At 52.1% G+C, this 24803-nt stretch overlaps 1 protein-coding gene across 4 annotated transcripts; it reads right to left on the bottom strand.

Moving 5' to 3' along the window:
• Positions 1 to 51: 51 nt before the first annotated feature.
• Positions 52 to 9310, bottom strand: ZYX (zyxin). 4 transcript variants are annotated; one of them, XM_067747267.1, is made up of 10 exons: positions 9293 to 9310; positions 8427 to 8640; positions 7744 to 7943; positions 7501 to 7593; positions 6855 to 7385; positions 2746 to 2866; positions 2431 to 2600; positions 2105 to 2283; positions 1212 to 1332; positions 52 to 629 (listed from the first exon to the last, which is right to left on the bottom strand). In XM_067747267.1, the coding sequence occupies exons 2-10, from the start codon at positions 8626 to 8628 to the stop codon at positions 525 to 527; spliced, it is 1722 nt and encodes a 573-aa protein (XP_067603368.1). In that variant the 5' UTR covers positions 8629 to 8640; positions 9293 to 9310; the 3' UTR covers positions 52 to 524. The 4 variants fall into 4 exon arrangements, with proteins under 4 accessions (XP_067603368.1, XP_067603367.1, XP_067603369.1 ...); XM_067747266.1 differs by lacking the exon at positions 9293 to 9310 and adding an exon at positions 8771 to 8979; XM_067747268.1 differs by lacking the exons at positions 7501 to 7593; positions 9293 to 9310 and adding an exon at positions 8771 to 8988.
• Positions 9311 to 24803: the final 15493 nt, after the last annotated feature.

Here is a 24803-nt window from a genome sequence, read left to right as displayed (position 1 = left end):
CTCCATCTCACCCTCAAGGGCTGTAGGCACAAAAGAGTCAACTGCTAAGAATTCTGGAAAACACCTTTTATTTGTAGCTGTAGCCACAACCTGGCAGCACAGGGGTGGGTGGGAACGTCCAGGCTGGTGAGCCCAGCCCAGCCTCCCAGCAGGTCAGGGCGTTTCCTGGCCCTCAGCAAGCAGAGTAAGAAGCTGCTGGAGGGCCAGCTGAGGGCATCGGTGCAGCAGTGAAAGCAGCAGCGCTCAGTCTGGTGCCCCCTCAGGTGGGGTACCTAGACGATGGTGGGTGGTCCCTGCAGGATCGGGGAGGACTGGACCCCAGGGCTGGGACTCTGCAGCCCTAGGCCATGTTGGGTGGGGCCCTGGATCAGGGCACAAGGGATACTAGGGTGGGGTCCGGCATGGAGGGAGGGGCTCGACATCAAAAATTAATTGTGGGGAGGGTGAAGGGGGGAGGTGTTCTCATTGTGGGTGGTCTGCTAATGGGGAATGGATTTGCAGTCAAGAAGGGAGCCAGTCCTCACTCAGGTCTGGGCTCTGGTGGTGTGGCATTTCCGGCAGAGCACGTGGCCATCCAAGGGGAAGCAGCCGTTGTCGTCCGCCTCGATGGACAGTGGCTTCCCACAGTCCTGGGAGAAGGAAAAAGAGTGCACTGGCGGGGAGGCCCCCTAAGCACCCCACCTCCCCTCTTTAAATTAGGAAGGCCGGATGCTTCATGGCTCAGCCATGCCCTCGTTGTCTGTGTCCCCCAGATCACAGCCGCCTCCACTCCTATCCCCGCCTCCATCACCACACTTTCACTGTTGTCCCCTAGGACTCTCCCCAGGAGGACGGGCAGTGGGTAGAGCCGCTTCCGAGGCGCCCGCCCCAATAAAGGATGTGCGGCCTCTCCCACCTGTCTCACCTCTATTCTGACTCTCCTTTAACCTCACTGAGACCCCCAGCCCTACCAAAACAAAACAACACGCTTCCCTCCCATCGGTCTGTCCCCTTTCTTAGTTTATCAGCAACTCAGTGACCTCACAGAGGACCCACACCCTGCAGTCCTGGAGTGACAGGGAAGCATCTCTGCTGGGCGGGCGTGGATGCCGTCTCTGTCCACCCTCAAAACTGCAGCACTGATTTACTCCAGGGCCCGGCGCTGTCCATCGCTCATTGGTGAGCAGCGTCCCACCACCTCCCATCCCCAGGGGGCCGGGGTGATGGCCGACCTCACACTTGTAGCACTTCATATGGAAGTTCTTGTCCAGAGCGACCACACGCACGGTCTCCTCTCGGCCAGGCTCGGGCATGATGGGCTCTGTGCAGACGGAGCACCTGGGGGCATACTGCCTGCGGGGCAGAGAGCCGGGTGCGAGTCAGAATGGGGGCGAGGGGCACCGGCGCTGACCCCAAGAGTGCAGGGAAATGAGATGGCAGACTGGTCCTTACCTCCTGCCACACCCACCCTGCAGCTCCTGCAGAAAGCACCCCCAGAGGACCCCATACCTGGGACCCCACACCTGGAACCCTGCCCGTCGCCTACCCCGCACCACGTGGCTGCCTCTGCCCAACTGCTGAGGGGCACAAGGGGTGTGACGTGCTGGCCACCCAAGGTGGAGCCCGGAAACGTACACCTCCCACACACTCAGAGGTGGGAATCCGAGTCTGCGGCGTCCCTGCTCCCACCTTTTAGCTACGTCACGGGATCCTGCCAGTGGCCTGAGCAAGTCGCCACCTTGTAAACACCGTTTCTAAGGGGAAACCGAGTTCCAAACAGCTGATCTCCAAAGGAACTTTTAGAATCCAGCCTGTGTGCGAGGTGAAGTCACTGCAGCACACAGTGCTGAATGCAAGACCACACCCAACATAAAGAGCTGGGCCGGGGGAAGGGGACGAGCCGGGGGAAGGGGACGAGCCAGCTGCAAGGCTCGCCATCCAGGCCAAAGGCCGCCGGACAGCTCAGTCCAAAAGAACTGGTGTCTGCTGTCTACAGACAGGACGTGGGGACAGAAAGCAAGTCCAGGCGTTTGGAGCCGTCTTGGGGGCAGGGGGCAGCCTGGCTCCCAGAAATATGGGAGCTGGCGCCCAGAGAAGAGCCCGGCGGGGGGCGGAGGATCCCCACCTGTGGTAGTCGGGGACGCAGTGGGGCCGGCTGGCCGGGTCCACGATGAAGGCCGTGCCCTCGAGGGGGCAGGCGCAGACGACACAGGTGAAGCACTGCGGGTGGTAGGCCCTGCCCGTGGCCCTCAGCATGCGGTCAGTGATGGGCTGCCCGCAGGCGTTGCACTTCTCCAGGGTGTCCTGAGGAGGCAGCAGCAGGAGGCTGGCCGGGAGCCGGCACCCACGGGCCGGCTGCCAGGGCACGGCTGCCCCAAGCTCGCCCCCCACCCCACCCCCACCCCCACCCCGGGCTGAGCCCCAGGGGTCCCCAGCCCGACCCTGACTCACAGTATAGCAGCCCTCACAGTACGGCGCCCCCTCCAGGCTGTAGAACTGCTGTCCCTGCAGCCGCTGCTCACACTGATGGCAGGTAAAGCAGGCGATGTGGAACAGCTGCCCCAGAGCGCGCACCGCGGGTTGAGCACGTGCCAGGGGCTGGTGACACCGGCCACAGGACTCTGGGAAAGCCGCAGAGACGGAAGTGAACGGGACGAAGGGCGTGAAGCTTGCAGGGGCTGAGCTGGCCTGGGCAGGGAGTGGAACCACAGACAGCGGAAAGCACGGGAACGGAGGAGATGTCCCTGCGGGCGGGCGGGGGCTCACCGCTGGCGGCCACGTTCTGCCTCTGAGGATGCTCCATGTCCTGCATCAGCTGCTGCGTCAGCTGCTCCAGCTCCTCTACCTCTTTCAGAGTCAAGGCTCCTGGGGCCCCAGAGGAGCGCACCTGCAACCCCAACACTTTCCTCACACTCTCTGACGGGTCACGCCCTCCAGGGACCCACCCCAGCGCCTTACCCACTTCCTTCCAAAAAGGACCAGCTCCCCTCCCGTTTCCCAGATACTCAAGTTGGCTGGACCCAAAAGGCTGCTCGTCCTCCCTCCCCAAGGCCCAGCACCACACAAGGAAGGGGAAGAGGACGAGACTTCCACCCGCTTTGCCCGGAGCCCCTGGGCAGTCACAGGCAGGCCAGAAGGACGGAGCGGACGCAGGCCACGCACACAGCAGCGCAGGTCACCGAAGCACTGAACACACCAGGCCACGCGTCAACTCCACAGAGCATGCTGGGACATGGCCCCCGTGAAGAGACCGGCACGCGAGGGCGTGTGCACCCACACGCGCGCACACACCTACCCGTCCCACCGGCTGCCGAGCAGCCCCTGTCAGCGTGAGGATACAACACAGGCGGGAGTCAGGTTAAACCGCAGGGCTGTCTGCAGGAGCCCAGCCCGCAGCTCCCACGAAGAGGTCCTGGGGTCCCTCCTTAGAGGGGGTCCCTCCCCAGTAGGCCTCAGAGAAGGGCCACTCTCTAGGCCAGCCTAGCCCTCCTGTTAGGGGATCCTGAGACAGCTGGAGACTGGGGGTGGGGGTGAGGTTAGGGGGGCAGTGCCAGGAACCCTGAGATCTCCCGGGAGGAGGCGCTGCAGGGGCTGTCCGGCCTGTAGCAGCATTTCCAGGACATGGTCCCACGGGAATGCTGGGTGGGTCTCCATTACTAAGTCCACCCGGGACCGAGGCCCCCGATACTGAATGCCCTACTTGCCCATGCCTTCACCCCCCTAACACCCGGAACTCAAAGCCTCCCAGCCCCCTCCTCCCGTGGCCACCTTCCCCTCAGCCCTGGCTCTACCACCCTCACACCTGTCTGCGTGGAGAGTTGCATCCGCCCGGGGAAGCACAGATCCATCGATGCTCCGGCTCTCAGCCATTTGCCCCGCGGACTCCTGCTACCTCCTGCCTGTAGCTGACTGTGTAAGTCCCCTGTAAGCCCCCGCTTCTATGTAAGCTTCCCCTTTTCCTCTCCCGGTCATCCCTTCTCGGGGACAGACAAAGAGGACACAGCCAGCCCTTTCTCTCTGGTGCCACTTAAATGCCTCTTCCATTCTTTGGAAGTATGAACCATTCAAGCATCAGCCCTCCTTGGGTACCCACGCTCCCCCACGACACACCAGTCTGGCCACTGTTTTCCCTCTCTGCCTGCGAGCACCGGTGTCCCAGCTTCAACATGCATGGCACTCAGACCTCTGCAACTCCAACAGCTCCCAACGTCCCTCCAGCTCAGGCACCTTCCACCATGGGACACCCTGGACCTGAGATTTCTTGGTCTCTGCCTCCAAGACCCTGGGCGTGACCTCCCAACCATCACCTCCTCCCCCTTTTCCCATCCACATCTACTGAACGAACCTGCTCAGAAAGGCTTTGGTCCCTCTGCCTCGCAACCCTCTCCACGCGCCTTCTACATCCAGCCATTCTGGCTTGCCTCCCCTGAAGCCCAGCCCCTCGACAATCGACTCCTACAAGGCTCTCGTGGCCACTCTTGCCACCTTCAGCCACCACCACTTATCTGATCCAATCTCAACCCTGGGTCACGCCACCACCCGCTTCCTGCTTCTGCCTCCCAACTGCAGAAAGTAGGTGGAGAGATCCCTGAATGCTGCAGAGGGAGTTCACCAAACACGGCAGCGCCCTCCGGCCCTCCAGCCTCAGCTCGGCTGTCTGGTATCTGGCTCCTATGGGTTCCCAGTCGCCTTCCCCATGGCAGCTGTTCCAAACCCTTGCATCTCCTCCAGCCCCCAACTGCGTCGTCGCGCCCTGGCTCTCACGGATGACCTCACCTCCTACGTGAGCGAGGAACTGGGAGCTGGCCGGCCCGAGCTCCCTCTCGCTCCTCTCTGCCCAAGACTGCGGCCACACAGTCCAGGGTCTCTGGGCTGGGAAAGCCCTGGGGGCGGGGCGGTCACCAGCAGCGCTCTGCTCCCCGCTCTCAGGCAGAAGAACCCCTCTTCCACGGGCTTCTTCCCCCTGGTTCCCCCCCCCCCCCACACACACACACACACGCCTTCCCCTCCCTGCCAACCTCTGAGAACAGGCCACTCTATCTCCGGCCTTATTTTAGTCATCATGCTTCTCAGACCCCCACTGAAGAGCTCCTCGGCCATCATCCTCTTCTCTGAGATGCCACCCTGATCTGTGACTCTCCTCCTCCTGCCATTCTTCCCCCTGGTCCAAGGTTCTTCCCAGGGACCCGGCCCCTCCTGTGTAAGTGTCCCCGGGCCTTCAGTATCACCACATACAACCAACGCACATATGCGCACCTCAAGCCCAGGCCCTCTCCTGCCACCCATCCCCCATTGCTAACTGAATGACAGTTCCAGCTGAAAGGAGGTCCTCCTGGAACCTGTTGCTCAACATGCTGACAGCTGGACCCACCTCTTCCGGTCCACACCATTTCCCCTTCTGGACTTCTCTATTTTGTCAGCAACACTGTCATTCCCCAAAACACCAGGGCTTTTTTTTTTAACCCCTCCCCCTCCTCTGCAACTGTGTCAGTTACTGAGCCTGGAGGCTCTTCCTCCTCTCCGGGCCTTATTTTTCATTTCCACTAATGTTACTGCTGCCCAGGAGTGAATCCCCACACGTCGCTGACCTCCTGCGTCTAGGCCACACCTCTGCTGGAAAAACTTTTCCAAAAGCACGGCTGTCACCAGACCTCCCCACCCAGACACACACCACCTCAAAAATCATTACTGCCTCTCCAGGACCCACAGGCTCCCTGGGTGCGCTATTTCATCTCCTTCCCACTAAGCGCCCTCCCACCTCTCTAAGCATGGCTCTGTAATTTCCCCACAGGGACCTTCCACTTTCTATCCTCCAGACACCCCTGGTGTATCTGTGCCCTTGAGTTTTGTTCATGCTGCTCCCACCCGAATGCCTGTCCCTCTCCTCTCTGGATTCTTAAGTCCCACCAGCCTTCGAGGCACAGTAGCACCATGATGCCTCTTCCTAACTTCCCAGCCTCAACAGTGGCTCCCTGTGTGGAGTTCCTGTAACGTAGGATTCTGCACAACTCATTGGCACTTAGCATCTCTTCCTACCCTGTGCCTGTACACACACAGACATCCATGCGGTCAGTTAACTCCGTGGCTGGCTGGACTAGATAGATGACTGGCAGGGTCCCTTCAACCCAGAAGATCAGCCTCCTGAACTGGAAGGCAGGAATGGTCAGGCAGGAGTGATAACTGTTCTGCGCTGGGCGTTCCTGTGCTGGATACAGACCCACAGCACTTTCCACACTTTAGCTCACTTAACCTTCCCAACCATCGTAAGGATGGATAGTGAACTGAGGCTCAAAGTTCACCTAACTTGCCTGGGGTCTTGGGAGCCACAATTCTATTCCAGGTCCACTGACGCCCTCGGGCTCAACCTCTTTGCGATCTCTTCCCTCCGGAGTACAGAGCACAGTGCCTGGCACTGAGCAGAAGCTGGCTGGCTCAGCCAGTGTTTACCAGTGGCTCTTATCACCAGATGGGCCCTCAGGCAGTGAAAGCACTCAGAGGAGCAGAGATTAACTCAAGACTCCAAGAAGGGGGAAGATCTGAAGTTGGACTGCTGATGATCTCATCCCTCCTCTTCAACTTTCTGGGGCAGGGCGCAAGGGAAGGTCGACCAAATCCTCCTCCTAACTCAGAGCCTGTGTGCTCCCCCTGACTCCCAGTCGGGCCCCACCCAGCCCCAGACCCTGCCAGGCTCTCCTCCAGAAGCGCTTTCTCTTGCCATTGTCCCACCATTCCAACCGCAGAGGCTGAAAACTCCTATCCCACCACCCCACATCCACCCCACTTTCCGGGACCACCTCCCTCCTCATTCTCGGGCTCCTGGCTTAGCCATGCCCCCAGCCCCCTGGTGTCAGCCTGGTCTTCCCACCCTCCCTCACCTGGTTTTGGTTTTGAGCCGGTGGGGGCACTGCGTGCTGCTTCTCCTGCACTTGGGGCTTCTCCTTCTGCTGAGCATAGGTGAAGCTGGGGGGCTGAGGGGAGCCTGTTCCAGTGGAAGAGGGAGTTTCAGGGGGCCCCAACTTCTGAGTGGGCTGTGACCCGGGTCCACCTGGAGCTCCAGCGCTGAACTTGGAAGCCACAGGAGTAAACTTGGGAGTCACTGGAGAAAACTTAGGGGTTGGAGATGGGGCAGGGGGACCTCGGGGCTGGGTGTTAGCCAAAGGCACAGGCTGCGGCTGGGGCTGGACATGCATCTGGACCTGAGGCTGGGCCTGGGCCTGGGCCTGGGCCTGGGGCTGGGACTGCACGTGAATATGTGTCTGGCTCTGAGGCTGAGCCTGCGACAGAGGCTGGGAGCTAGCAGGGGACTTCCAGGGAGGCAGGGGTGCTGTGCCCCCAGTTGCAGGCTTAGAACTGGACTTGGAAACGAATGGAGTGGTGACCGGTGGGAGTACATATCCAGATGACACCTGCAAGGGAAGGCAGAGGGGAGAGAGGAGTGCCTTAGAGAGGCTTCTGCCCTCCATAACTCCATCCCCATGCCCTTCCTCCCTGCCCTGCCTTTCCTACTCTCCTGCCCCTTACCCGGGCTTTGAAGGGATCATTCTTGGTCATGTCATCCAGCAATGAAGACAGAGAGTCGATCTCCAGATCAATACTGCTCACCTTCTCCCTGGGCTAGAGGGTCAGGGGTCAGAGCACCCATCCCAGTTCTCCACTGCCACCCCACCCCCCATGAGGGCAGAGATGCGGGGAGGTCAGCGGAGAGGATCCTCCTCTCCTTTCCTTGGGGTGTCCACTGTAGCTGCCTCTCCCAGGCCTCCATACCTGTGGTGGGAGCTGTATGGGGGCCTCAGGCCCTCCCTCCTCCACTAGCGGAGGCGGTGGGGAAGGGAAGATCTCCTCCTCCAAAGGCGCAGGGGGAAACGGTTCCTCGATCGGGGGAGGGGGAGGGGGGAAGGCACCTCCCAGAGCGCCCTCGGCGTCGTCGGCCTCCCCAAGCACAGGAGGAGGCGGTAAGGGAAAGTCTGGTGTTGGAAGGAGAGAGAGGACAGTCAGCAGGGACCCCTCTACGCTTCCTTCAAGTTCCCTTCCTTGAAGTAGCAGCTCTAACCCCCAACCCAATAACTCTCTCGAGGGTCCTGGAGCGTACGGGAAGTTAACGGGGTGGGGGGCTGGGCGCAGGACGCCCTGGGAGCACTGGGTCAGGAAAGGTCGGGGCTCAGCCGAGGAGTGGTACATCTCCCATTACACTTCGGAAAACGGACCCAGAGGGGAAGATTCGTGCCCCACATTCCCGCCTCCCACCCCCAGGCGGGGGACCTGGAACAGTCCCAGGAGCCCTGGCCCCCAGCCATGAGCTCCACGATGAGGTAAGAACATCTGCTCGGGACTCGGTGGCTGCGCCCAGCCCCCTCCGCTGCGACCTCTCCAGACATCCCCAAATTCCCGAAACCACTCCCCCCAGGCCGGCGCCCGCCGAGGTCCAGCCCCCAAGCTCCACCACATACCTTCCGGGGGCGGCGGGGGAATCTCGCCCACGCGGCCCATCTGTGCGCGTTGGGCCCCAGCGGCCGAGGAAGGCTCGCCGTCCCCGGGCCGGAAAGGATTCACTTTGGGCTTTGGGGCCACCACCGGGCCGAACTTCTTCTGCGGGGCGTAAAAAACTGGAGCCGAGACGGAGATCGCGCGAGGCGGGCGGGGGGCCGCCATGGCCAGGCCGTGCTGCGGGGGGTGGGTGGCCGGGTTACGCAGCGCCGAGCCGGGCAGAGGACCCCCTCGCCGGCCCGGCTCCCCTCTGCTCCCCCGTCTCCCGACCCCGTGGGCGGCCGCGGAGCGGCTCCCCGCGCCTCACCGCGGGTCGGAGCGTGCGCGCCGCGTCTCGGGTGGCCGCCTCGCAGCCGGGTCCGCGGACTCTGCGTCCCGGTCCCGAGCCGCCTCCAGCCCGGCGGGGAGGGACGCGGGAAGAGGGAGGGAGGGAGAGGGCGGGGAGAGAGCGGCGCCGAGACCATACAAGGAGCGGCCCGGGGAGGGGGCGGGGAGAGGCGGGGAGGGCGGACGGGGCAGGAAACTCCCCCAGGAAGGGGCCCTGATCCTGCCCCGGGGCCGGAGGCTTCAGCAAGGTCCTCCCGCCCCCGCCACCCCCCCCGCCCCCGCCGCCCCGGCCGGGCACGGACCGCCCCTCCCCAAACACAGGCCTCTGATGTCATTTCCTGACTTGACCCCCTCCACACTCCCGCGGGTGCCCGAGATCTGACTCACTGTCCCCACTCCGGGCTACGCCGGCGGAGGTCGGGCGGGGGCCCCAGAGGTGCCCAAGCAGCCCGGTGGCGCCTCCGCCCCGGCCCAGCCCCCTCCTCTCCGGGCCTGCAGTTACCTGCCTCCGCCACCTCCAGCGGCTCCTCCGCCTTCCCAGCCAGCGGCCAGCCCCGCGCCCCAAATCCCCTCCGGGTCAGCCCAGACAGGCGGGACTGGGATGGAACTGGGCTCCTAGGTGGACGGGGATGGTGAGTGGGGGGCGTCCTCCCCGCCCACGGCCCCCTAGGCCCTCTGTGCCCTGGGGCAGGGGTGGGCGGTGTGGGCACGAACCTCAAGGATCCTTTGGGGGATCCTAACCAAATCCTGGGCAGCTACTTAAGGCTTCGAGGAATTCGCATCACCCGCGACCCGCCTGCGGATCGGTTAAACATTGCAGGAGGGAGAGTCGCGGCGGGTGGGGCCGGGCAATGGAGGTGGGAGGGCGGGGCGGAGGCGAGCGCGGCCAGCGCGCTTGGGGCGGGGGAGAACCGACGTGGGCGCGGGCTGCAAGTCTGCGCCCGTCCTTTTTCGCCCACCGTGACCCACCCCTCGAGGAGGCGGTGCGCGGCCGGGCGGCCCTCGGGGGATTCGGAGACTGCGCTCGGTGGAGCCCCCCATTGGTCCGACCGGATTCCTCAGCCTTCTTGTGCCCTAGGTCACAGGAAAGGGACAAACCTGGGTTCGTTCTTTCTTTCTCTTGTCTTTTTTTTAATTGAACATGGAAACTTACCGAATTGCCTCCTGAATCCTTCCACACTCACTACCTACAAACTATGAATTCACATGGCCTTTTGGCTTGTAAGTCCAGCGTATCACCCTCAGACGCTTCCTTTTCTCTCACTCTGTACTGCCAGACTGCACTGCCATCTAAGGCAGTCCCCTCGTGCACACTCTACTCAGTGTTTCCTTCCAAATTGGCTACACCCTACGGTCAACGAGCATCTGTGCTACGCTCTAGAGATTGTCCAGACTCACTCCTTACATTTCCCATGAGAAAACAGGCTGGGAACTTAAGAGGTGGGCCCAGGGTCACGCCCAGTAAGCTGCAGGATCTAGACTAGAACTGTGTCTCTTTGAGGGCTCTGATGTCAGAGCTCATTCCTCTCCACCCTGGTGTCAGGTGAAGCAACCCTGGGTACAGGAGAGCAACGTGAGGCAGCCGGAGTGCCCAAACTAAGGGACAAGTCTCTTTGTTCTCTCCACATCATTTTCTCCATGGATAAAAGAGTGATGATATTTAATCCACGTACCTTATTGAATTATATAAAGAAATAAATGCAATATCATATCTGAAAATGCTGTGTAATACCCAGTATTATTATTCAATTCGCAGTTCTGACAGGTTAACCTAAGGCCATTTTCCCCATATGTCCCCTTCCAGGTTTCCAGGCACGTCTCTCATGGGCCCTGGTTTATGCATGCCGTCTCCTTCCTTCAACTTGATCAAATATTTAATCACACCTAAGACTACCTCTTTGTCTCCTTCTCAGACCCCACCGATCTTTCTTTTCTCTGGTGTCTTATTGCCTTTGTCACCGGTATTTCTCACAGCCACAAGCATGTGTAGCCATGTATAACATGAAGCATGCAGTGCAGACCTTCTCTGACACGTATAAGCTGGTCCTGGGCCTGTCCCTGTGAAGATCTGCTAGAAATTCGATACTAGATTTCCTGTGAGACCAAAAGTCTCATCGCCAATCCTTCAAAACATACCCACTTAGGAAAGTTAGGAAGATGGTTTCCAGTAAAGCATCACAACAGTAAAAGCCATCTGCCCTCTCAATGTCTCCTTAAGGAATGTGCATGTGCAAAATATAGTATGTTTAATTGTTAGGCAGCTGAACCTATTTATAAATCAAGAATAGACGAGTGCATAGGCAAGCGCAGTTTGACTGACAACTAAGAGCATTCGGGACGCAGAATGCTATTCGGGAAGCTAAGAGTTTTAAGCCAGGCATTCTAAATACAGGTAGAAACACACAGAGTATCCCAGAAGGACAGATTCACTAGGCCAGGATGTCTCAAGTGGAGTTGCAAGGTCAATGCTTTTAAAATGCACACAACCAAAATAAATTAATTAATTTAATTAAGTGCACACAATGAATAAGAGCAGTCCTAATGATTTTCAGTTATTTTTCTTAAGTAAGCAACTCTAATTGATCTCCTCAGGTAGTGTGTGTAAAGTGTAGTGCAGAAGTACACGTTCCGCCTAATCGTTTCCAACAGCTTGAGGCCAGACAAGAGAGAGGAAGAAAATGGGCAGTGACCTTTGCTACTTAAAACATCTCTACACACCTCCAAGGATTTATATCCACCAGGTGCCAGAAAGTCTCCTTCAAGGGCGCACAACATAAAGTAAGAAGTTAGAAAGTAGTAAAGAAAAAGAAGAAAGAAAAAAAAAAAAGGAAGGAACAAGGGCAATGGCAAAAAAATAAATTCTGAAATGAGAAGAGGGATGCGATCACGAGGTTCTTTCCATATGCTGGCTGCAGACGGACTGAGGGTCAATTATGTGCCAGGTGCTGCGCTAGGCGCACAAACAACAGCAAGGACAGCAACCACCGTAACAACCACAACAATAACAGCACGCACTTAGATAAAGCTCAGCATGGGGTGCTAAGCACAATACCTATTACCCCACTTAATCTTCACAATAAACCTGTGAGGAATGTACATTATTATCCCATTTTTCAGTTAAGAAAACTGAGGCCAACTGGATGTTAGATTTTCCACCTCCTAAACTGCAGAAAGTTTCTTGCAATGCAAGTATTTTATTATTTGAATACAGCCCTGCCCCCTACTTACGTCCTTGCAGTGCATCACTTGCTCCCTCAGGAGCGCCCGCTTGGTGCATCTACAGCCTCTTCAGGTCAGCCTCCAGCTCCATCCCCCACTTTAAGTCCTTGGGCCACCATTTTCTTCTTCCATTACATCGTATCATCAAATTCTGTCTGTCTGTCTGTCCATCTGCATATGTGTATACACACACACGTTTTGTGTATGTGAGATATATATATGTATTATATATTTGTGTAATAGAACATTTCCAGAGCCTTCTCAAAGAATTGTTAACAGTGTTAGGTGTTAGGACATAGAATTGGGGGAATGCGGAGGTCTTTTATAACTGTCTTTTTCTCCATGAATATGTATTACTCTTATCATTTAAAAAAAAGGAAAAGAAAGGAGAGAAATGACAGAGACATCATCTCTTTTTCCTTATATCAGAGTGTTTTCTTGCACTGAATACTGGGTGCAAGTGGTCTACAGCTCTCCCAGATTTACTCCTCTCTTAGTCCCACTTGCATCTGCTTGTCAGGACAAAAGAATCTCTCATCCGTGGGACTGCAGGCATGATGGAAGGTAGGGTGGGAATGGAGGTGGGGGTGGGTGAAGTCCCAGCAAGGCCCAGGGATGTTTGTGGCAAAGCCAAGGAAGAGCAGCTCCCTGCTCTGCCCAGGGGCACCCACACCCCGCGCCCCACCCCTCCAGTCTACCCCTCATCCCCCTCCCTACGCCCACCTCCACAATGGAAGGGATGAACTTAAAGCCACAAATAACCCCCCTTTTCCTCCTTTCTTCCTGACATCAGAACGTCATCGTCTGTGCACTTTCTCTTCCATTCCCCAACCTCAGTTTAACCAATATTTACCAATAACATCTATGTTATAGGCACCCGGGATATAAAGATAAATAAGCCCAGTTCTTTCCTTCAAGGTACTCGATCTAGAGTAAAAACACTTAAGTAGGTATTTTTAGTATAATCAAGTAAGTGCTAAGATGAGATAACAAAGTTTTCACCCACCCAGTAGTGCTGGCTTGGTGTGGCTACACTAATTACAATAGCTGGGTGGACTTCTCATTATTTAAACCTCATTATTATATCTCACCAGGTCTGAAGCAGCAGTGAGGATTCCAGGACTAGGGGAGCAAAGCCTGCATAGGGCGTTTAGGGAACAGAGGTCCAAAGAGACACGGAGGCTACCCTGGTGGCGCAGTGGTTAAGAATCCGCCTGCCGATGCAGGGGACACGGGTTCGACCCCTGGTCCGGGAAGATCGCACATGCTGTGGAGCAACTAAGCCCACGGGCCACAACTACTGAGGCTGCATGCTACAACTACTGAAGCCCGCGTGCCTAGAGCCCGTGCTCCACAACAAGAGAAGACACTGCAAAGAGAAGCCCGCGCACCGCAAGGAAGAGTAGCCCCCGCTTGCCGCAACTAGAGAAAGCCCGCGCGCAGCAACGAAGACCCAACGCAGCCAAAAATAAATAAAGAAAATACATTTTTAAAAAGAGAAGAAGAGGCACGGAAGTCTCCATACACCCCAAGGTCTGAGCCAGATGGGCACCCAAAGAGCCTGCCAGCATCAGTCAGGCAGAGATGTGTGGTGGTTACAGGGGCAGAACGAGGCAGATGGTCAGATGGCAAAGAGTCAGCAGCCAGGGGAGCTGGGAAGGGCAGACAGGAAAAGAGGCCCAGGGTACCAACAGTAGCACAGGCAGGTTGCTGGCGCTGAGGCCACCGCTAGCGGAGCATCTGCTGCTTCCCTTCCCCCTGAACCCAGGGGAAGCCAAAAAATCAGAGAGCCAGGGCTAGAAGCTAGATTGTTTGTCACTGAAAATAGCCGACTAAGTCACTACAGGAAGTAGACATGTCAGGGAGTGGGGACGTTAAATACAGATAAATAACCTAGTTGCCTCCCCACCCCAGTCCCTTTAATAAGGTGGTCCTCATGTAAAGAAACCCACCAGGCTAGCCTGACGCAGGAAGTGAGTGCCCCTGAGCCAACCCTCAGAGCTCACTCAAGGTTCCTCAAGCGCCTTCCTGCCACCCATTTAGTTCTTGTTGACCTTGCCATCCAGATATATGCTGCTTCAGAACGTGGCCAATGGGCGCCCAGTCTCAGATAAAGGGACGGGGACCCACCCCGAACAGCGGGTGGCTTCATACCGAGGCTTCTCAGCATGCTTGAGAGAGTTGGAGACAGGCCTTCTGTTCCCATGTGTGAGATGCTCCCGGAGGACACTTAGGCCACAGAGCAACCTACCCATTTCCAGCACAGCAGAGGAGGCCTAGCACAGTGTCTGCCACCAAGCCAGGACCTCAGATACACTTACTGACTGAAATAGAGTTCCAGAACCACTGAAATCTCGTACTAGATCAAGGGAGATCCTGCGTTTGAGGAAGCTTAAAGGCTTTCTATAACATCTTGGATCATTCGTTTGTTTACTCCACAAGTATTTATTGAGGATCTACTAGGTGTGGGACACTTTGGTAGGTGCTGGAAATGTAATATTGAGCAAAACCAGACGTGATCTCAAGCTCTCAGGGAGGGTCCATGCCCTCAGGGAGTCAGCCAGGGGAGATATTAATCAAATAATCACAAACAAAATGTAAAACTGCCACTGTTACCAGAACCTCAGCAGAAAGATTGATGATGCAAGTGCTTGAGCACATAACTAACTGGGAGATGTGTCCTGGCTGGGGAGCTCCAGGGAGGGATGTGCAAGCTGAGATCTGAAAGATTAGGAGGCCTTAACCAGGCAAAGTGGGAGGGGAAGCATTCCACGCAGAGGGAGCAGCATTTGCAAAGCCCTGGGATGGCGATGAGCACAGCCTGTCCCTTGCTTGCACTGAAGGAGGCAGGCATGACTGGGGTGTCCGAGAGCGAGGTGTAGACACAGGCTGCAGCAGAGCTGGACAGGTGGTTGTGCAGATGCTGATCGCGTTAAAGCATTTTGACTTTGTCCTGAGAACAGGGAGGAGTTGCTGCAGAGTTTCAGGTTGAAAAGAATGGCATGAAAAGGCTTGAGAGCTTTGAAAATCTCCCAGGATTTCCAATCTTGGGACAGTGTGGAGAATAACAGAAAGGTCCAGTACAGATGTGGACAGACCAGTTCAGAGGCGATGGTAGAGCTCTAGGTGCAATGGGGAGGCTTGTGGAGGTGGATAGATTAGAGGGCTATAGAGGACATGAAATCGTCGACGGGACCGAGTGATGGATTGAGTTCGGGGCTGGGGGTTGGTAGGCGGGGAGAAAGAGACGTCAGGGATCCAGCGCAGCTGCTGGCTCAGAAGGTGGTGCTCTCTGCTGAGAGGAGCAGGTCTGGGAGGAAGACTGTGTGTTTGGCTGTGGACGTGCTGAGAAAAAGAGGGTGTATGGTAAGCAGTGGGATATCCAGGTCTAGAGCAGAGAAAACAGGACTGTGCTGAGAATCCACATTTATGAGTCATTGGCCTCCAAGTAGTCATTCGAATCTGTTATTGGATGACAAAGTCGCCTAGCGAGTATTACCTGCGAAGCTGAGAAAGCTTAGGATGGGCTCTGATGGATGATAGTGTTTGATGGGTAGCTGGAAGAGGTAGGCCTGACTCTCACAGTAAGGAAGCCCTTCCGCAGACTCCACAGACTACACTCTCCAAGCCTCCATGTCTCCTCCAACAGGAGTGAAGAAAGGACCCCTCTTTCCCTCTAATCCTCTTACACTCACTGCCTTGCCTCCATGTGCCCTGCTCCGAGACCACCAGAACTAATTACATTAAGCCCCTTAACCCCGATTTGTCGGTCAGCCTTTCCCTCTCTACTTGGTCCTTCTCAGCAGTATACTGATAGGCTATTGTTTGCCCCACCTTAAAAAAAAATTGTTCCCCTCCCTGCCACTCCATTTCTCTGCTCATTTTTGCACAAAACTTGAGTTTTCTACACTCGCTATCTCTGGTTTCTCTTCTCTCATTTTCTCTTAACTTGCTGCAATTATCTTTTTTTATATAAATTTATTCATTTTTGGCTGTGTTGGGTCTTCGTTGCTGTGCATGGGCTTTCTCTAGTTGCGGCGACTGGGGGCTACTCTTTGTTGCGGTGTGCAGGCTTCTCATAGCAGTGGTTTCTCTTGTTGCGGAGCACAGGCTCTAGGCTTGCGGGCTTCAGTGGTTGTGGTGTGCAGGCTCAGTAGCTGTGGCGCATGGGCTTAGTCGCTCTGCGGCATGTGGGATCTTCCTGAACCAGGGCTCAAACCCGTGTCCCCTGCATTGGCAGGTGGATTCTTAACCACTGTGCCACCAGGGAAGTCCTGCAATTATCTTTTACCCCTACCACTTCACTGAAATTACTCTTCTCAAGATCAGCAATGACCTCCATGTTGCTAAACACAATAAACGCTTGGTTCCCACTTTTCTTGACATATCAGCTATATTTGATTCAGTTGTTTGCTCTCTCCTTTGTGAAACAGTCATTGGTTGCCTCACTTTCTGCACATCACATACTCCTACTTTTCCGTCAACCTCACTGGTCCATGTTTCTCAGTCTCCTTGTTTGTCCACAACTTCTCTGCTAAGCCTCTAAATGTTGGGGTGCCCCAGGGTTGAGTCCTGGTACCTCTTCTCTTCTTTTACTCTTTCTTTGCTGATTATACCCAGTCTTAAGCCCCTAAATGCCATCTATATGCTAATAATTCCCAAATTTATATCTCTGTGTTGGACCTTTCCTATGACCTAACAACACATATATCCAAACTCTTACTCACAATTCCCACTTGATTATTTTTTTTAATATTTATTTAATTTATTTATTTGGTTGCACCGGGTCTCATTTGTGGCTTACTGGCTCCTTAGTTGCGGCTCACTGGCTCCTTAGTTGTGGCACACGGGCTCCTTATTTGTGGCATGCAAACTCTTAGTTGTGGCATGCATGTGGGATCTAGTTCCCTGACCAGGGATCGAACCCGGGCCCCCTGCATTGGGAGCATGGAGTCTTAAACAACTGCTCCACCAGGGAAGTCCCTCCCACTTGATTACTGAATAGACATTTCAAATGAAATATGTCCAAAACTTAATTCCTACTCTTTCCCCCTAAAACTTGTTCTACCCATAATCTTCTTCATGTCACTACTAGAAATTCTATTCTTTGGCTCAGGCCAAAAACTTTGGAGTCATCACCAACATTGCTCTTTCTTTGGCGCTCCAAATCCATCACATCTTGTAGATTCTGTCTTCAAAACATTTCCAGAAACTGACCACTTCTCACCATTTCCACCACTGCCTTTTTGGTCAAAGACTCCATCATTTCTTCTGATTTACTGCAATAGCTCACATCCCTACAATCTACTCTCAATATAGCAGCCAGTGTTATCCTTTCATCTTACTTAAGAGCATGTTATTCTGATCAAAACTCTTCTTCCCTATTTCACTCAGAATGAAAACCACAGTTTTTTTTTAATATCATGTCTTTTTTCATTTTCATTATTTTGGAAATAATAGGTATGCATAAGTGCTTTGATGTATATTTTCTATAATATACCTATGTCATATATATTAGCATATATATAAACATATATATGTGTGTATATATATGAAGTAAATATTTTAAGTATGATTCAAATTTTCAATGTCTGTTTTAAATTGACTGCAATTTTTTTTTTTTTGACTGCAATTTTTTTCTTTGCCTTTTGACCTCCTTCACCCTTTTCTCCCACTCCTTACCCCCCACCTCTGGCAACCACCAATCTGTTCTCTGCATCTGTGAGCTTGTTTTTTGTTTTGGGTTTTTCTTTTTAGAGTCCACATATAAGAGAGTTCATATGGTGTTTGTCTTTCTCTGTCTGACAAATTTCACTTAGCATAACGCCCTCAAGATCCACCTATGTTTCCACAAATGGCAAGATTTCCTTTTTTTTGGCTGAATAATATTCCATTATATATATATATATACCACAATTCTTTATCCAGTTATCTATTGATGGACACTTAGGTTGTTTCCATATCTTGGCAATTGTAAATAATGCTGCAATGAATATGGGGGTGCAGATATCTTTTTGAGCTAGTGTTTTCATTTTCTTAGGATAAACACCCCAAAGTGGAATTGCTGGGTCATATGGTTGTTCCATTTTGAATTTTTTGAGGAATCTCCATACTGTTTTCCATGGTGGTTACACCAGTTTACATTCTCACCAACAGTGCTCAGGGGTTTCCTTTTATCCACATGCTTGCCAACACTTGTTATTTCTTATCTTTTTGATAATAGCCATTCTAACAGGTATAAGGTGATATTTCATTGTGGTTTGGATTTGCATTTCCCTGGTAATTAATAACGTTGATCATCTGTTCATGTACCTATTGGCCATCTGTATGTCTTCTTTGGAAAAATCTCTATTCAGATCTTCTGCCCATTTTTCAATCGAGTTTTTTGTTTTCTTTGCTATTGAGTTGTAGCAGTTCTTTATATATTCTGGGTATTAGACCTTAACAGATATATGATTTTCAGATATTCTCTCCCATTCCAGAGGTTGCCTTTTCATTTTGCTGTCTGTTTCCTTTGCTGTGCAGAAGATTTTCAGTTTGATGTAATCCCACTTATTTATTTTTGCTTTTGTTGCTTTTGCTTTTGGTGTCAGATTCAAAAAATCATCTCCAAGACCAATGTCAAGGAACTTAAGACCTGTGTTTTCTTCAAGGAGTTTTATGGTTTTAGCTCTTACATTCAAGTCTTTAATCCATTTTGAGTTAACTTTTGTGTATGGTGTAAGACAGTGGTCGAGTTTCATACTTTTGCATGTCACTGCTCGGTTTTCTCACCACTATTTATTGAAGACTGTCCTTTCCCCACTGTATATTCTTAGCTCCTTTGTCAGGGAGCAAAGTTACAGCAGAGTACAAGGCTCTCCCCACACTGGCCCCACCTATTCTCTGAGCTCATCTCCTATGACTCATTCTGCTTCAGCCACATTGTTCTCTCTGCTCTCCTTCCAATGTGCAAAGCACACTCCCACCTCTGAGCTTTGCACTTGCTGTTCCCTCTGCTTGGAAGGCTCTTCCCCAGACACCTGCCTTGATCACTCTAGTATCTCCTTGATCACTCTATTATCTCCTTCTTGTCTTTCTTCAAATGCCACCTTCTCGGTGAGGCCATCCCTGACCACTGTATTTAGAACTACATATACCAACACGCTTTACTGGTTATCCTCCTTTCCTTCACTTTTCTTCATATCATTTATCACCTTAAATATATTATTCAGTCCTGGGTTTCAGCACCAAAACCCACTACATCACTTATCTAATTCGTTTATTGCTGTCTCCTTTCCACTACTTCTCACTAGACCCTAAGCCCCATAAAGGTATGAGTTTCAGCCTCCACCACCTAGAATAGTCCTGATATATAGTAGAAGTTCAATAAATACCTGTAATATAGAACGAATGAATGGATGGAATGAACTAATGAGCAGTCAGAAAGGCAGGTAGAAAACCAGGAAAGAGTGGGGACAAGGGAGTGTGGACTGCTCCTGGTGTGCAAAGATTAGAAATGAGCAAAATCGACTGACATAGAGGATAGAGCAGACCCCTGTGCGAGCTGTTTCAGGAGAGTGAAGACGCCAGACTGGAGTGGGATGAGGACTGAATGCAGGTGAGGAATTGAAGATGAATGTCAGCAGCTCTTTCAAGAACGTTGGCTGTGGAGGAAACTTGAGAGATACAGGGAGAGAAAGATCAAGTGGCAAATTCCAGCTCTTACCTCAGAATGCATAAATTACTCCTACTCCTTCCCTAAACCCAGTTTTCTGGTCACGGTGGCTAGAAGAAGCGACTGCCTGATGTCACCTATTTGATTCTTCCTTGCTCTGTCAGTGGCTCTGGGATTTACGAGTGCTGAGAACTCACTTGATCTCCAAAGATCCCATCTGGTCCAGCTCTCTGGGATTGATGAACTCCAGTGTTGATTGCCTACCTGGCCTCTGACTTATGGTTGCCCAAACTCTAGGCCTGCTTCCTTGGTCCTGGCATCCTGCCTGGTCTGCTGCTGCCTGTGACCAGGACATGATGATTGTACCCTGAGCCCCTGCATATGCTTTGGGGCAGGAAGCAGTAAAGCACTGACACTGTTCCAGGTCCTCTGGGTTAAACCCTCCCCTTCTCTGAGAGAGACGTAGGAGCCCATCAGCCCAGAGCCCAGGCTTTTCTCATCAGAATGTTTGGATAATACCCCCAAATCTGAAGTGATTCTGTTCCAGACTTTCCCACAGTCCTGTTTCTCCAAGAAAAGACAGGGCAAATGCATTCCCTTGATAATCTAAAGAATAGACTATTAGAGTCACCAGGGAAACATTTGTTCAAGCATTCTTCTCTGCTGAATGGGAACCTTAAGATCCTTCCTGCGAAATGTGTACTCAGGCATGCTGACCCGCCCATGGAAGCTTTAGCTCATGCGTGGAGGTGTGTATCTGGGGACAGAACCAAGGTGGGCAGGGGTGAGTGGGGAGCCACCACTGCCCACGTTACTAAGCTTCCTTTTCGTACTCCACACTGGAATGAGCTCACCTTAAATCCCTAATATTTTGCAAAGGTTTCAAACCTCATCTAAAAACTCAAACGCACAATAACCTGTGCTGGTGTAAAAGGTTTTATCTTCCTTGGTGTTCAACAGAACAGAGATTGGTCAAAGGAGACCTTTAGGCTCATTTGAAACCAGAGAATTTCTCCTATGGAACATGTCATTCTGCATAACTAGCTGCCCTGAGAAGTCCTTCCTTCCTCAGTAAACTTGTTCTGCTCAGGAAACCCCCTGCCCCAGCATAACAGCCAGGAACCTCATCTACTAATTACATTGGAAATCCAGAGGACGGTGGGTGTGGGAAAGAGAGCTCCACAGACCACCAGCACAGCTTCTGTGGCCACTTCCTACTCTGTGGAAATACAACTTACACACTACCAACATTCCCACCGTGGACCCATCCGTGACTTAAGTCTGAGTCTTCCTTGATGTGTCAGCAACCCAACCCCCAAGCCCCATTCTTCGTCTTCCTGTTCACTGGGTATTGAGGAAATTAATCCCTTTTAAAAGAATACAGACTTCCATCACCTTTCTCAGACTCTTCTGATTTCCACCCAGACCCCATGCTATTCCAGGCAACTCAGTGCCAAACAATCTACCCCAGCCCTGTTACAGAGCTCCTCTAGTATCAGCACACCCACTTCTGGTGCCTTAAGCAAATAGGGCCTCCCATGAGCCACCAAGGGCTTCCCACAAGCTGACTAAATTTGGAAGCAGCCTGAATCACCTACTTGTTGCGTCGAGATACAGACCCAGATACGATACACAGATGTTTCTGTGATAGTACAGGTCTTTGCTGTCATGTTTTAGAGCTGCCTCTCCAGTTTTGGGGGGCAGGCCTGCCTTTGGTGTGTCTCTTTCAGTCCTGCAGATAAAAAGGGACATATCTTTGTTCTTGGGGACCCAGTCTTCAAAATGGGATGATGAGTATCTTGCTTGGTCCTTTAAGTTGGTACTATTAACCAGACTATTAAGCTCTTGCAGAATTAGAGACTTCCACCACCACTATCACCACCAAATATGTACTTAGAGGCCAGGGGTTCTTAAATTTTTTGTGCCCTGGATCCCTTGTCAATCTGGAAAATCCATGGTTTCCCTCTCAGAATAATATTAAATGCATAAAACAAAATACAGATTACAAAGGGTACCAATTATATAAAAATAGTTATAAAATTGTGGTATAGTAGTATATCTGCTTCTTTATAAAAGCATTAAATAAGTAAACGTAGAGGCAGGTTCAATACTACTATAATTTCAAAGTAGTGATGAACATAAAGAATGTTGTAAAAAATCTGCCACAACTGTTGTATAATAGAAACATCTGCAATTTTCATGGCTGATAAAGACACAGTACAATACCTCTGATACAACTATGGTTTGCTGCCTACATGCCTAATTTAAGTGGATGGGGAATTTCGGTTACAAGTTAGTGAACGTAATTTTTTTTCCCATCCAAGGTTATGGATTCTGGATTCCGTCCATGAATCCTGGGACAAGAGTCCCCATTTTAGGCAGTACTGGCTCTCAGCTTGGTTTGTCCTTCTGTCCAAGACCTGTCCACAGGAGATTAGGAGCACGAAGCAGCAACCACAGAGAGGATGGAAGCATAATTTCACCTTGGTGTTGTGTCCCAAAGAGAGCCAATAAGGAAGATGCCAGTGTCATGCTGGGGCATTCTGCCAAAGTCCTATATTTTTAGACTTTGGAAATGGACTGATTAATATTGTAATTTCATTGAGAGTCAATCTGTAACTGATGAGTGGAACTGGACGTTTGTAAAATATAAGCTTTCTTCAAGGAATCCCATAAATTATTTGGGATGGAAAGCCTGACAAAAGGCAGGAGAAGAATCTATGTGTGTGTGTTTGTGTGTGTGTGATTTTTAAACAAAAATTGATACACTGTAATCCTTATAGCCTGCTTTTTTATAATATCGCAATGTATCATGAATAATTTTCAACAAATAGTTATAAGATAGTATTAATGGCTGCATAATATTCTATTATAGGCATATAGCATAATTTATTTAATTAAGCCCCAGGTTTGAACATGTGGGCTGTGTACAATCTTTATAATTATTATGAAATTGTACTCTGATGGATGCTGTAGACTTCATCTTCGTCCACATTCTATTTTTATTTTCTTAGACTATTTCTATAAATGGAATTGCTGTGTCACAATTTAGTAACAATAGTAATGCATGTTTTGAAGATTTTTTGATCTGTACTGTCCTCCAGAAAGGTTGTTCCTGTTCATAACAGAACTAGAATCTTTGACCTTGGCTCAGAACACAGCAAAGAGACTGGAAGAATGTCTCTAAATGGTGAGAAGTAAGAAGATTCAAGAAGCAGGAAGGAAGCATGCCAGTGTTGTGCCTATGATAGTCTCCTTTTCTCTGATGCTGGAAATACCTTTAAGACAGAATATGGGATGGGACTGAGTCTTCTAGACCTGGGATCCCTTGTGTTGACTTGATTTAAACCATTTGGATAAATCCAGCCTTATACAGCTGTGCTAAGGGGACCCAAGGAAGGGTTTGTATCCATGTTTGGACCAGATTAATACTGAGAATAGTGGAATCAGAAAGCACCCCAAGGGCTTCCCTGGTAGCGCAGTAGTTGAGAGTCCGCCTGCCGATGCAGGGGACACGGGTTCGTGCCCCGGTCTGGGAAGATCCCACATGCCGCGGAGCGGCTGGGCCTGTGAGCCATGGCCGCTGAGCCTGCGCGTCCGGAGCCTGTGCTCCGCAACGGGAGAGGCCACAACAGTGAGAGGCCCGCGTACCGCAAAAAAAAAAAAAAAGAAAGAAAGAAAGAAAGCACCCCAAGGGAAGAGCAGTTTCAGGTGAGAAGGCACGAGCAGAGCTGGCCACCTGGTCCATTACTGCTGACCTGGAGAGTCAGCGCCTTCTCTGCTCACACAGTAGGGGTTTGGGAGCATTACTATAGTAATGGAGGCTGTTTCTTCCTTTTATCTTTTTTTTTTTTAACCAACTTTCCATTTTCTTTCTTTTGCAGCTAGACGCTATATTCCAGGAGGGCAGAAACCACTTAGTACCTCTTTTGTATAACCAACAAAAGCTGACCTGGGGGGTGGAAAATACTTTCTAATTCCCTCCACTGTCAAAATAAGAGAGCAGATCCTGCCACAAAGTATACTGGACAATTAAAATCTAAGCCCACCCACCACTGACCTTTCTCTCTTCTCTCTCATGGTTCTATAGATGTAGACTTGGTTTGTTTCTTCATGCACAGAGACCAAAGATTAGTTCCCTTTCCATCATCCTATCTCCTAGATCTGCAATTAAATTATTAGTATCTTCCCCTACATCTCTCATCTGGGATTCCACAGAAGGCAGTGGTTACCACCCTAAAGTTTAGCTTCCTATTCGTAATCTAAAGATCAAAAAATTGCATCCGTTAAGACTTGGTCTCTCTCCCTGTTCCAGGTCCTCACCAGGGCCCCCTGGCCCATTGCCCTACTACTCCCTGTCCAACCTCAGGAGGGACATAAGATCAGGTGGGCAGCAAACAGATCCTAGATTAGCACTTGCTTCTGACATTGGTGCTCACCAGGTCGGCTCCCTCGAACTTTGGGGTACTGCTTAGATAAAAGGGTCTCCTTTTCTCATGCGACTTCTCTGGATTCCACTTCTTGCCTGCTGTTAACTGTAGTGCCCACCTAACCCTTGCCACTTAGATGTCTCTCCGTCTCTTACCCAAGAGGCCCTTGGTACCTACCCCATCCGACCCCACTAGCCCGAGGGCAATCCACCCCGCTCTTGCCCGCCTCTGACATCCTTGCGCTCATTTGTCAGAGAAGGCCAATGCTCAGAAAAGTTACACTGGATATAAAACTGTCTCGTAGCCAGCCTCGGGTCCTGACATTTTTATTTCCCTCGAGATGGGATCGAATTATCTTCTATCCCCCTCCCCGATCAGAACTGGAGTAAGATTATCTGCACCATCCCCACACCCATGCCCGATTTTCCCGCGAGCGCCGAGCACCGGCAAGTCTAAAACACGATCCACTTGCGAAGACTTCGCGATCTGTTTGGGTGGATAAAACAGCGCACAGGAAACGCAGAGCAACCGGAGCTGCATCCAATCACGCTCCCGTTTGTGTCCCAGATGCAGCCCCAGGAAGAAAACAAGTGTTTGCGGAATTTAGCGGCCAAGGCCCTTCATCCAGGCTTTATTCTCACTCCCGCCCCACTTTCTCTCTAGACATCCCCAACCCCGAGCCTCAAAATCAATCCCCCAGATCCGAA

The sequence above is a fragment of the Pseudorca crassidens genome, chromosome 8, assembly GCF_039906515.1.
Source record: "Pseudorca crassidens isolate mPseCra1 chromosome 8, mPseCra1.hap1, whole genome shotgun sequence".
In the NCBI taxonomy this organism is placed as follows: Eukaryota; Metazoa; Chordata; class Mammalia; order Artiodactyla; family Delphinidae; genus Pseudorca; species Pseudorca crassidens.
Note: the sequence above shows the minus strand (reverse complement) of the source record. Positions and strands in the feature narration are given on the sequence as shown.

Coding starts and splice junctions, on each gene's coding strand:
- ZYX (XM_067747267.1), bottom strand. CDS start 8,628: ATGGCGGCCCCCCGCCCGCCTCGCGCGATCTCCGTCTCGGCTCCAGTT. Junction 7,944..8,426: donor TCCCCCGCCGCCCCCGGAAG/GTATGTGGTGGA, acceptor TTCCAACACCAG/ACTTTCCCTTACCGCCTCCT. Junction 7,386..7,500: donor ATGATCCCTTCAAAGCCCGG/GTAAGGGGCAGG, acceptor CTTCCCTTGCAG/GTGTCATCTGGATATGTACT.